We start from the raw sequence: 14122 nt of genomic DNA on the forward strand, positions 1-14122 counted from the left end.
CCAATAACCATCCCTATCAGTTCCAGTCGATGTATTGAAATCCACCAAGACGAGAAGAGTATCTCGCCTGGGGCACTGATCAACCACAGACTCGAGCGTGGCAGAGAATGCGTCCTTCACTTTGAGATCACTCACCTCAGTCGGAGCATAAACAGAGACCAGGGGAACGACACCCAATGAGTGACGAATCCTTCGTCTCATAATACGCTCGTTGACCGGTGTTACCTCAATTATCATTTGAGTCAGTCATCTTATTGGAGACAGCTACAGCAACTTCTTGGGCATGGAAACCATCAGAGCGATCAGACCAATGGTTGGTGTAACCACCTGCCCTGATCTCGCCACTATTTGGTCTTCAAACCTCAGAGAGTGCTGCAATACCAATGTTCAAACCCTTGAGCTCAGATGACAACAGAGACAGGTGATCATCCTTCTCTTAGGGATAGGACATTCCAGGCACCCGCCCAAAAGGACCGCCTCAGGTTAACCCAAAGAGACCCCAACTGCAGGACGACGTCCGCAGACACAGTTGGACACTCGATATGGATGGCCGTTGGCTCACAAGGAACTCCTCCGCCCTTTGACAGGTTTTGTTTTTAATCCTGCTGGGTGTCCATATCATAAACCATCATTACCAGCAAACCTGGTGGGGAAGATGGTTTCGTCACCGACAACCCGAATATGAAACAGGTTCGTACAGGTTTACACTGTCCCTGTAGCAAGTCACAGATCTAATCTGACCTGACCATACAATAAAGTCCAGGTGAGCTAAAAATTTGCGATCACAAAGCAATTGCCAATTGAAAGCCTCCCCCCCCCCCGCAGGAGAGGCTTACTCTTGGCGATCACCTGCAACTTACCCTTGGTCCACTTTCCAATGATGGCCATTTTTTTTTCATATCGACATATGACCTTGACCATCAACCTTGCGGGATAGAGTATAAATCAAGAAAGTGTGTCCCTATCTACAATATATTTGTGAAACGAAACCATGAAAATCAGAGGAAAATTATTAGCTCACCTGGAATTTAGTCAAGTGAGCTTATGCGATCGAGCTGTGTCCGTTGTGAGTAAGTAGGTGACTCATTCAGTCCGCAAACATTTCAGTCATTATCACTTGAACCAAACACGCACTTTTGATTAAACTTTTCCACAAGCTTCATATTGGATGCCTAACGAAGGTGTATTGTATTAGCGGCATCAAAATCTGTGCTCATTAAGGAATGTCTGCAGGGGGGGGGGGCGGTCAACCCCCCCCTCCCCAAAATGGTATTTGCTCTCTTCTCTGAAACTATACACACAAATTTGATGAAACTTGACCACAACATTCATTACCCATGTTGTATCAAAGTGTGTCAACCACATCAAAATCTGTGCTCATTAAGCGGGTCTACGGGGAGGGGGGCGGTTGACCCCCCCAACCCCCCAAATAGGTATTCGTTCTCTTCTGCAAAACTACAGACAATTTTGATGAAAGTTGACCACAACCTTCATTACCCATGATGTACCAAAGTGTATCGACCACATTAAAGTCTGTGCTGATTAAGGAGTCTCTGGGGGGGGAGAGGGGTGATCCCCCCCCCAAAAAATAGGTATTTGTTCTGTTCTGCAAAACTATGCACAAATCTGATGAAAGTTGACCGCAAAATTCATCACCCGTGATGTATCAAAACTTATTGTTTGCATAAAAATCTGCGCTCATCGAGGGGACTCTATGGCAAGCCGGCAATACAGTTCACATGTGAAGTAGAAAAGGCCGGGTTTCTCTGATTTCTGAACATACAACTATCCAGGGATCAGAATGGCAAACTACACTTGCAAGTGTACATAAGCCCACTCACAAAGACAAGGTACAGGATCGTGTGCATGTGTGGACGTTCACACAGGAGAATGCATGTGCGCATGCACTGCTTTGAAATTGTGTTTCAAACACCATGAGCCATCGTTGCAGAAGGGAACACGAAACAGGCAAACGTTGTAAGGCACATCCCCAACTCCTTCAAATCTGGTCCTCATACTTCCTGGTTTTTAAGCTCATATTTTGCCAATTTTGCCAACACACTTACTTTAATCCATTTGATTGATCATGCTTCTCATGGTTGTATTTAAAGTAAGGATTTTGATAAAGGACATGAAATTTAGGGCTTGAATCGCAATTGTACTTATTCTCAGTGTACATGCACGCAAATGAATCAGGTATTAAAAGGACACAATCCACACATCTCTTCAGATGGTGTAGACACTGACGAAGTGAATAAGCAAAACTTTCCAGATGGTGTCTTCACAAAATGTCAGCTTTCACATGAGATGAACACTCATGCTCAGTTTGGAATATAATTATACTCCCAATTAATTTTTGACTGGATTCACAAGGCTCGACTTGGTGGAAGGACAGGAAAACAGTTAGCCAATAGGCTATGGACATACAATCGGTTGTTTAGCCTCACCAGCATTTCGGTTTTGCCGTGGGAACTGGGCAGCTTGGATAAGAATCAAGTCATGAAAGTATTTCCTCCGTTCTGCTTCACTGGGCCTCAATATTGTCGCCACCTCTCCAAACTGGGCCCTGAAAAGTTTTTGCACCTGGAGCACAGAACGTCAAAACGGATTACAGAAGAAAAACTAGATCAAAAAATAATCATAATAACCACAAGAGGCAAACATCCTATTCCAACAAAATTTACTTCACCTGCACAACTTACTTCAGCCGGAAGTGTGTGATATGGACAGTCAGCAGTGGCCAGGAGGAGAATTGGCATCGAGGGTGGAATGTCCTGCAGAAGTGTAATAAAGGTGGCACGTGTCGCCTCAGGCACAGCCTCCCACCAAGCACCAATGTGCGGCATGTAGATCATGCTCGGAACAGCACGACGGCATTCACGGAACAGCTGTTCAGGAGAGTATGGGCAGAAGAAAAAAAAAATTTGGGGGGGGGGTGATGGAGGGTGGAGGAAAGAATAAAAAAAAGTGAAATAAACTGAAATTACAAGGTTTGTAACGATATGCACTTGCTTTGCATTTTATACCAATTTTATGCTTCGCCTCATTTATAATTACAAGAAACAGTATGGTAGGGGTGGGGGGGATGGGATAGTGGGGGATGTGGGGAAAATATATTTGGTGTCATGGCTAATTATAATTCACCGATGCATCAGGGTTAATAAAGTACTTGCACTGGGGGACATGTACGGGTGAAAATCGTTGACTGGATTCACTCTCAGCGGGGGTGGGGAGGGGAGGGGGGATTTTTTTGTGCCCATGACCTGACCCTAGTTACTACCACCACGTGTGCAAAAATTGATAGAGATCAGCCCAGCACTGTTCTTTTCTAGATTTTCAGATGTACAGTACATACATAGACATACAGTCATGGCCAAAAGTATTGGCACCCTTGCAATTTTTTCAAATGCACCATTTCTTCCAGAAAATTGTTGACAAAAAATCTTTTGGTATTCACAAATATATTTCTTTGGTTTGCAGTGGAACAAAACAAAAAAAGCTGAAAAAAATTACTAAATCCAAGCTTAAGCCACACAGAAATCCTAAAATGGCTTGGACAATATTATTAGCACCTGTTATAAGTTGTCAGAAATAATTAGATTTCAAGCAGGTGATTCTCCTTTACTTTGGAATTGAACTCACCTGTCGTGAGTTGTAGGTGCCTGCAATATTAAAAAAAAATCACTCATTCAAACAGTTTGAATGGTGAAAAGGAGTCATTCTGCTGTTTTGTGTCTGTGGGTATTGGAATGGAGGAAAGAAAGAAAAACAGAATTGTCTGACGTCATCAGACACAAGATTGTAGCCAGAATGGACAATCTCAAGGCTACATGTCCATCTCCAGAGAGTTTGATGTTCCTCTGTCCACCGCACACAATGTTATCAAGAAGATTAAGGCCATGGCACTGTAGCCAACCTCCCTGGACGTGGCCATAAGAGAAAACTTGATCGAAGATTGTAGTGAAGGATTGTTCGAATGGTGGAGAAAGCACCTCGATCAACTGCCAAACAGATTCAAGCTGACCTTCAGACACAAGGTGCGACAGTTTCAACTCGCACCATCCGTCGTAAACTCAATGAAAGGGGATTTATGGTAGGAGACCCAGGAGGACCCCACTGCTGAGAGATATAAGAAAGCCCAACTGGAGATTGCCAAAACACACCTGAACAAGCCAAAATCCTTCTGGGAGAATGTCTTGTGGACAGATGAGACCAGATTAGAGCTTTTTGGTAAAGCACATCATTTCTGTTTACAGAAAACAAAATGAAGCCTTCAAAGAAAAGAACACCTTACCTAGTCAAACATGGAAGAGGTTCAGTGATGTTTTGGGGTTGCTGTGCTGCCTCTGGCACTGGGTGCCTTGAATGTGTGCACGGAATCATGAAATCAGGAGATTACCAAGGCATTTTGGAGCACAATGTTCAACCGAGTGTCAGAAAGCTGGGTCTCTGTCGAAGGTCATGGGTCTTGCAGCAGAACGATGACCCCAAACACACTTTAAAAAGCACCCAAGAATGGTTCAAGACAAAATGCTGGACTGTTCTGAAGTGGCCAGAAATGAGTCCAGATCTAAATCCCATTGAACACCTGTGGGGAGATCTGAAAACAGTAGTTGGGAGAAGGCACCCTTCAAATCTGGGAGAAATTGAGCAGTTTGCACAAGAAGAGTGGGCCAAACTACCAGTAGAGAGGAGTAGGAAGCTTTTTCATGGTTGAAGGAAGCGCTTGACTGCAGTTATTTTGTCCAAAAGCTGTGCTACCAAATATTAAGTCGAGGGTGTCAATAATTTTGTCAATGCCATTTATTTTTATTTTCTGATTTAAAAGGATGTATTAAATTCTGAATCAAAAACAAAGGTTCTGTAATATTAACAGTGAAATAAAGAATTGTGGAGACAAAATACTTTTGTCAATTTCAACTTATATTTAGAGAAAATTGTGAGTTATTTGAAAAAAAAAGTGCAAGGGTGCCAATATTTTTGGCCACGACCGAACATATGCAATGGTCATTAGAATGATTTTATGAATGTGGATTCAAAATCTCCCTTGGAGACGGCTGTTTTACATGCAATGCCTTTCGTAATTAAAGTATGAAGATGGGTAGAGCTGAAGTTAGAAATCAACCAGATGGGTGGAGTTAAAAAAAATAAAATAAAAAAATCTGTGCCACGTGCACTGACATCTGAAGTGCCAAAGATTTTATGAGGAGAGGGTTTTAACGAGCCACCAGGGTCCTGTCTCCCCATGACTATATTTGCTATCCTTTCTTGTTTTCACCCTCCACAGATTCAGTCAGGTAATTATAGTTGAGTAATCACACATTATTGTCTCGTTTGATCGTATTCTGGTCGGTGGGCAATCTCTGAGTTTTGACTTTCATAACGGTTCTCATGGTGTAACTTTCGCCATTATTTTGTGATGCAAATTGTTCTTTTCTCTGATCTTGATTGTGATTGCGGCTTGGCAAACATCCCGTGGTTTGTTCATTTTGTTTTTGCAGTCACCTTTGTATTAAAGGAAGCAGTTACAAGACCCCATATCTGTGCCAGCACGTAACACTTATTTGTACAACGGTTGACACGCGCTGGTGAAATTAGATCTATCAATCGCTCCAAGCGACGCTTTAACAGAAACCAGTACATCCATCCATCCATCAAATTTCATCATTTATATATAAAGGTGGTGGACCAGTGGTGGACCATTGGTGAAACACCAATGTAAATTCACTTAATAGGGTGTTAGGCCACCACATGCAGCCAGTACGGCTTGTATGTGCTGTAGCATAGAGTCCACCAGCATCTCGAATTGCAGGAGGGATGCAGCACCATTCTTCCGCAAGAAAGCCAATAAACACATCTGTTTGATGGAGGTGGAAAATGCTGGCTCAGGCATCATTCCAGAATATGCCATAAATGCTCGATTGGGTCCGGTGGTGAAAAGGCCATGTGATGAATAACATCAGTGTCATGCTCATCAAAGCACTGGGCGACCACACATGCTCTGTGAATGGGGGTATCGGGAGGGGGGTGGTCTCCTCTTGCAGCCATGCTTGCCATAATTATATGCAACCAAGCCTGTGCAGCATTTTTATACATGACCCGAAGCATGCTGGGATGTTATTTGCTTTATTAGCATTTGGGCCACACCTGTGTGGAGGCCGTTGCTTGATGTCACTCATTTACCCAGACATTTCCATTTTTGATTCACTACCTGCAGTCGGATGCTGCTGAAATATTCCCATCTTCTCATCAAACTTTCAGGAAGGGCAAGAATATTTTCACTGGAGTGGTCTTTCATTTCAGCCCATAAATCAGTTGTAGTAACAGAACTTCTTGACTTGGACATGGAATATGAGATCAAGTGGTGTCTTCTTAACATTTCAGGAGGCAAACCACTGTATTTATTGTGCAGATCATGTGAGAATTGCCTTATTTAATATGGTAGGATAGGATGGCCAATTAAAATTATTTTTCCGATAAGATTTATATTCACTGTGCAAGATCTGACAGGAATATAGATGTCTAGACTGGCTATAAAATATGGGAGAATCCTAATAAGTTATAGATTCATTAATTACTTTGAAAAGGTATGATTATTTTTCATTGATCAGAAATAAAAATATTTATACCAATCCACATGTTCACAGCACCATGAACATCTATAAAAAAAAAAATTACCCCCGTGTGGGGGTGACGGTCATCTCTATAATACCACAAGTTCTCAATGTTCAGTTATGACCGAAGACTACTGCGCAGTTCTACTGCGCAGCTCGAACTGCGCGGTTTGATTAAAGATGACTCGGCATTTTGGCGCGCGCGCACGAAATTATATTTTGAAAATAAATGCCGACGTTTACATTTCGGGTTTTGAAACTTTTGCACCTGCGGCCGAAAATGTATAAATATACAAGGTCAGCTGCAATGCAATGACACCATTCACTAACTTTTACCATGCCCAGTAGAGAATATATAGCCTCCTGAAGGTAGGGCAGTTTTTGCAAACTTTGAAGTCACGTGACGCGAAAACGAAAGCGAAATTCGAAAATCCGTCCCGACCAAATTTAGATATTGTCCCATACATTCATATGCCACAATCAAATTCAAGATCGCTTGAGAAATGTAGGAGGAGATACATTTTGAAAATCGTCATTTTCGCATTTTTGACAACTTTGAAGTCATGTGACACGAAAACGAAAGCGAATATCGAAAATCCGGCTCAACCAAATTTAGATATTGTCCCTTAGATCCATATGCTACAATCAAATTCAAGATCGCTTGAGAAATGGCGGAGGAGATAGAATTTGAAAATCGTCATTTTCGCAACTTCAAAGGCCTCGTGACCTTGACCTTCGGTGACCTTGAAAGTCATACCATCGTGTTCTCATCGACCTCTATCAGGATCACTAATGACCAGATCTCCCGCTTCAACTTCAATGTGAACGAACGGACGGACGGACGGATCGAAGGACATCGACACCCATATTATTAGGTCATGCTGGAAGAGATGACCTAAAAAGGTGATTATGGTGCAATGGCAGCATGGGGCAATGCAAGTTGGTGAGTCAATTTTGAGGATTCAAAAACATAAAAAAAAGATAAACTGGTTATGGAGTGCAAGAAGAAGAGAGTAAAAACCACGATAAGAACAAGGCCAGAAAAAAACAAAACAAGTAAAAGTCTCCGATTTAACTTGACATCATCCCAGTGAAAGACCATTCATGCGATTAAAGCCTTGGATTCCACAGCAATGGCCATGCATACACGTCGCTTCACTGATGGGTTTAAACAAAGGACAGCAAGTTGTTCTCCATAAAAACATTTTGCATGTTTATCTGTGAATCTCAATGAGGATGTAAGATGATGTGAAACACAAGGAGGATATTTAATAACACGTAGTAGTCGTTGCAGTCGTCGTGGCTGCGGTGGTCGTTTGCGCTCCTTCTGTGTACTTCTACTTTTCATATTGCTTTGAGAAATATTACTATAAATAATTTTGTGTTCTCCTGCCATGTCCATCACACTTTATTCAAAATGGTTTCTGCCGTTGTATAGGTTTTTATATTTTGTTTTTTTGCGGCCCAACAGTTTTTTCGCAGTCGACAGCGCCTCAGGCAGATCCCTCATCTTCTTTCTCTTTCCAGTTTTCGTTGCCTCGTACCCCTCCTGTACATGTGTGGTGTCGGTGAGACTTAGTTTCAAGTCGGCAAGTCTGTATTCATGCTTCAGAACAAGTGCATTCATCGATTGAAGTAGGCAGGAAGAAAGGGTAGGTCCCAGTTCTCCACAGGGCAGCAACAGTTCGCACAAGATGCGCTGCGAGGTCGGTTATATCAGTTTTATGGAGTAATCCTGGAGGATATAATTGGTACAATTCCCTAAATTAATAATCGACGTGGTTTGGACCTCGATTGGAGTGCAAAGCACACATTCCGCTTGAAAGCACTTTCTAATCAAATTGCATTAAGCACAGTCACTCGTGGAGTAAATCTCCAGTTTGTTCGGTCTCCAAGCCAGCAGTGGTTGTGGTTGTGGTTAATGTGGATGCGACACACACACAAGTATAAATCTCAATTTCTTAAACTCGTTATACATCATGAGAATTTTTGTCATGGATGGATATGTTAAAACACAAGAGGAAGACGTTTTGCCCTCACATAGACATGAAGCTGAATTTCAGGAGAAGGAAACAAAGCTCAAATTACCTCCAAGCCAGGAAGTCAAGAGGCTGCACATACCTTCCCTGGAGTGTAGAGTGAAACACTCATTTTAACGAAGGGAGAGATAGTACACATAAACCTGACATGTAAATCGAAGGTTGAGACAGGCAAAGTGATGAACAGCATGTTGTATTGCTTCACAATGCTTGCACATGCTGAGGAAATCATCCAGTTCCAAGGGGTTTACATACCATTGATGAAGAGCTTGTTGTTCTTCTTCTTTTTCAACACAATCTATTCCTCCTCTTCTCCTCCACAAACAATATTTTCCAAAATTGTCTATCAATTAAATGCCTGGTCTTCCAACCCTCCTCCCACACCTACAGTGTCACCTTTCTCCAAGCCTTCAAGAATACAACTATGTCCCACATTTCAAAATCAGAGCAATGGCTACACCCCTGGAAATGAGCAGATCAATGGTAAAGGTAGAAACAAAGCTGACAGGTGGGAATCCAGAAGCTGGAGAAGGATTTTGGAGTGTCTGCAATGATTTGTTCCCACTCTTTTTGATGGAAATAAAGAAGCAAAGTGTGTGGAATATTGATTGCATTAGAGGTGATTCTCACAATCTTGCACATTCACAATAGCACATTCGATGAAGATCAGCCAGAACAAACTCAAATAGCAGTGTGTCTGGAGAGCTCTCAGAACATATCAAGAATAAGGATGACACATCCTCGTTCAAATCGTTGGTGCAGTAAACATTTACTGCATCGAGTTCACAGACAAGGAGAAAAGGCTACAGCAAAAGAATATATTAAGAGCACACAATTTAAATGGTGATGAAGAGCTTTAAATCTTTTGTTTCACCCTAAGCTGTGCTTGCCACAAATCAACTGTAAGATGATATAAAATGCTGCCCCTGTGCGTCATTGATCGAGCCAGAAATTTTGATATCTTGCAACAGAACACAAGACAGAGACACCTTTGGATTCCTCAATCACATCATTGCAGGATGATCTACAATGTACTTTCAACTAAAAAGAGGTGGGGGGGGGGAGGGGTGGGTTAATCAGAGCCCTCGGTGAACGCAATGTTTATAAAGTGATGGGTGTAGTTCAATAGGGTCCAGAAAGACAAGCAGAACTGCCTGGTTTGACACAATTAAACTAATTGCATGGCAAAACATCTGCACGATGTTTGTGTTGGCAAGTTTTAAGGATGGCATTTAACAAGCTCAAATAAGACAAGCATGAAACAGTTTGTAACAATGTCAACGTGGTTATATGCATGCAGTCAACATGTTTTGTCGACCGATGCTGTGGATTTCAAGATGGTCCATCAAAAATCAGTTGCAATGGGCCAATATGGGAGAGAAGGTAGAAGGAAGAAAGGAAAGGTTGTCAGAAAAATAGGAGTATGGTGTCTGTGTAGAGGGCATTCAAAGTTATTAAGCTATTTGGAGAAAGACAAGAGTGATTTATAAAAAACAAGGCAATTTTTCTACCAAAGCCTTTTCATGCATTTGATTTTAAATATAAAAGTTGAAGCTTATGGAAGAGGTGCATGACAGAACGGAGAGGGTTACCAATCCAACAAGGTGACAGTGGACAACAGGTACACCACAGTAAGAGAATTAGAGATGCAGCAGGTGGGGCGATGGAGGGGGGAGTCAGCAGGTGTAGAAAAGAGAAAAGGTAGACTTGATGAGATGACAATCATGAAAGACATTATGAAATAACAATGGGCTGCAGTCTTGAAGGACTGTAGGGAAAAGTGTGACCCAACAGACTCAGAGAGGTTCACATTTCTACATTACAGGGGGATGAACAGATGAGGTGAGCAAGAAGCTTTGATTTGGAGAAGGCAATGAGGTTTGAATTTCTGAGAATATATGCAGTATGGCTGGGAAGAGCATCTAGTTTTTAAATATTTCACAGATTATGTTGTGAAATTTAAGGTGCAGTTTGACTTCTGAAGTTGAAAATCAGTCGTTTCATAATTATAAAGCGAAATAAAGACTCCAAGCTCACATCCCTTACCTGTGCACATGATTCCTCAGGTGTACGCGCACTCACACCATACAGAGATGGCAGGTCCAGTTTGTGGATTGGCAGTCGCTCCAAACTGTGTACAAGTGCTGGTGCCAGATGCGAGGTCTGGCCGGAGCCTGACGCACCAGCCAGTAAAAGCCGTGGGCGATGTGAGCAAGGCCGCTGTGGGGCTGAGCTGCAAGGAGAAAATGGCGGAGGAAGATGAAGAACACAGATGTCACAAGATGTTTGGTTGTGGGGTTTGAAAGCTTTATCTCGAGTCTCTGAGTGACTTGCTTCTAGGGTTAAGCAAAACCATTCAAAATTTGTCTTTGTTGCTGTTGATTGTTGTCCACTTTGTGTTTTGTCTGCTCATCACCATCGTCTTTGCATGCCTGTTTGGTTATTTTTGTCTTTTATATCTGCCTCGGCTGTTTCGGCTTTCCACGGGCAAGCGTCTCATTCATTCGCCCCTTGCAAAATTTTATTCCTGTCTCATCCTCCTTTAAAGCTTGGATTAATTTTTTTCTTTCTTCATCCTGCCTCAAAAACCTTTCCCTCATTCTTTTATTCTTCTCAAAAACAACCAGAAATAAGTAATAAATAATCATTCATAATTTCCACTCATTATGATCATACCAGTACAAAAGCCTGTCAAAAATGTTTTCATTTCTGTTGGTGCCCACACAGATAACAAATTTTGTGCTGAAATTAGCGATAACATTCTTTCCTACATTTCAATTTTCAAACCTGTCTCCTTCCTCCAAAACCTAATGGCACCTTCAGTCAGTCTCTGAGTATACCCCCCCCCCCTACCCAAAATCCCTTCCCTCACTTCAAATGGCACCATAGCCGACTCAGCTCATAAGAGGGCTGAACGCCTTAATTCTGTGTTGACTTACAAATCTTGTGTCCACAACCCCTAACTCTCTATAGCAACACCAGCCAGTCCACCCAACTGCTCCTGGACTCTGTCTTTGTCATTTGGGATGATGGAGAAGGTTCTGGCAACCTTGGACTCGGATTTTACAAATGGCCTGGACGGCATCAGAGCACTCATCTTAAAAACCTGCTATTCCACTCCAGCACATCCTCTTTTTGCTCTGTTCACACAATAAATTGCCTTCAGTCATCTCCAATCTGCTTTGAAGTCAGCCAACATTACAGCATTACACAAAATGGTGCAGAACCAGAATTTTTACACCACATTTATAAATTTTGGCACAAGTGCGGTCTGCAATGCAAAGATGAAGTGAATCCAATCTGGGTTCAACAGGTCAAAGGTTAAAGTTTACGTGCCGATTGAAAATCATGTTGCAGACCATAACTTGAGTTATAAACATCTAAATGCGTCTCTCTTCCTATTTTCTTCCTCTAATTGTCTGTCCTTTAATTGAGAGCAAACTTAACAGTGGGTTGCCACCCAACATGTGCGAAGGGATATGCAGACGCATTCGTGTCAAATTACATTTTATAGATTTCTTCCCATTTAAATTTGTTAGTATAAATTTTCTGAAGAACCCAGCACCATTCATAAGACAACAAAAATTTCACTGCTTCGTATAAAAGCTCAGAATAGCAGATCCCCCACCTATTTAAATGGACCCTCGAGTCATCAGTTACCATCTGACTTTGGTGTAAGTTTCGCTTCAAAATACCTTTGGTCCAGCAAGTGTAGCATTCCAAAGCTTCTGATGAAAAGGTAAGTTTTATATCCATTATGCTGTGTAGAGAGATTCAATTTTCAATTGTAACACTGTATAATCTCTTCTTCTTCTTTCGGCTGCTCCCGTTCGGGGTCGCCACAGCGGATCATCCGTATGATCCGCATAGTGATTTGGCACATGTTTTACGCTGGATGCCCTTCCTGACGCAACCCTGGTCGCCTCTTACAACACAGGGATATGGTACACCTATTTTAACCGGCGTATACACCGGCCCAGTACACTGGTACTCATTTCGCCGACCTCAGAAGGATGACAGGCTGAGTCAACCCCCTGGTGTATTAATTCAGTTGAATTAATACACCAGGGGGTTGACTCAGCCGCTCAGGGGCTTGAACTCAGGACCTTTTGGATCCCAAGCCGCTGCCCTAACCACTGCACCAACACCAGGCTTATATAACACTGTATAATATACGTACTTAAATATTCTCGGGGATTATCTTTCAGGATTTTTCTTTTAAACCATTTTTGCAGGAATTATGATTGACAGTAAATGTATATCTCTGTATACTACAACTAACGGAAAATGTAAATGAAGGCAGCGCCGCAGATCGGGCACTATGCCGCTATGGTCGCCATTGATGCTAATTCGCAAAGATAACACAATACATGCGGTTGGTGGATAACGGCAATGTGAAACAAAGTGTTAAAATCTGAGTAAATGTTTGTCAGCTATAAAAGTGTACCTGTTTTAGACAAAAATCATCCTCATCGAAATGTCAAATCAATACTGTACATAGAGCATCTTCCAAACCGTCGCCTAATGAGATGTTGTCGTGGAAATAGATAAAATCTCCGAAAACTCCTGGCCTGCCGAACCCTCAGTATTGTGAAACGCAAGAAGTCAGAACTATAAATGCTGCCAACGACGCCGTTGATACTTTCATTCCAGAAAATCCAGAAAAAAAAAAGGAAGAGGAGAGATTATAACGACAACGACGACCATCTTCGAGCCAAGATTGATTTGTGTAACACGTGCCATCAGGAAATTCCAAACACAGCTGGGTAGTCCATTAATGACAGCAAGGTGAGAAGTAAGAAGAAGTAGTAAGAAGAAGTAGTAAGAAGAAGTAGTAAGAAGAAGTAGTAAGAAGAAGTAGTAAGAAGAAGTAGTAAGAAGAAGTAGTAAGAAGAAGTAGTAAGAAGAAGTAGTAAGAAGAAGTAGTAAGAAGAAGTAGTAAGAAGAAGTAGTAAGAAGAAGTAGTAAGAAGAAGTAGTAAGAAGAAGTAGTAAGAAGAAGTAGTAAGAAGAAGTAGTTAGAAGAAGTAGTAAGAAGAAGTAGTAAGAAGAAGTAGAAAGAAGAAGTAGAAAGAAGAAGTAGTAAGAAGAAGTAGTAAGAAGAAGTAGTAAGAAGAAGTAGAAAGAAGAAGTAGAAAGAAGAAGTAGTAAGAAGAAGTAGTGAGAAGAAGTAGTGAGAAGAAGTAGTAAGAAGAAGTAGTGAGAAGAAGTAGTAAGAAGAAGTAGTAAGAAGAAGTAGAAAGAAGTAGTAAGAAGAAGTAGTGAGAAGAAGTAGTGAGAAGAAGTAGTAAGAAGAAGTAGTGAGAAGAAGTAGTAAGAAGAAGTAGTAAGAAGAAATCGTAAGAAGAAGGAGTAAAAAGATGTAGTAAGAAGTAAGAAGAAGACAATCCAGTCCTTGCTGAGAAAGCCAAGAGGCCCTCCATGCTTTTGGGTGAAAATTAAGAAGACATGGTAAAAGAGAGGATTAAAA

At 41.7% G+C, this 14122-nt stretch overlaps 1 protein-coding gene across 18 annotated transcripts in view; it reads right to left on the reverse strand.

The window, feature by feature from the left end:
• LOC147026056 (ATPase family AAA domain-containing protein 2-like) overlaps positions 1-14122 on the reverse strand; it is a 138367-nt gene that overhangs the window by 32828 nt on the left and 91417 nt on the right. For all 18 annotated transcript variants that reach the window (XM_085881078.1, XM_085881063.1, XM_085881070.1 and 15 more), the window contains 3 exons: positions 10700-10886; positions 2703-2888; positions 2448-2583 (listed from right to left, as the gene is read on the reverse strand). In XM_085881078.1, coding sequence (XP_085737204.1) covers positions 2448-2583; positions 2703-2888; positions 10700-10886 — 509 coding nt within the window. The remainder of the gene's footprint in view (positions 1-2447; positions 2584-2702; positions 2889-10699; positions 10887-14122) is intronic.

Source organism: Eptatretus burgeri, chromosome 5 (assembly GCF_056783735.1).
Source record: "Eptatretus burgeri isolate ZD-2024b chromosome 5, Ebu_testis_v1, whole genome shotgun sequence".
NCBI classification, from domain to species: domain Eukaryota; kingdom Metazoa; phylum Chordata; class Myxini; order Myxiniformes; family Myxinidae; genus Eptatretus; species Eptatretus burgeri.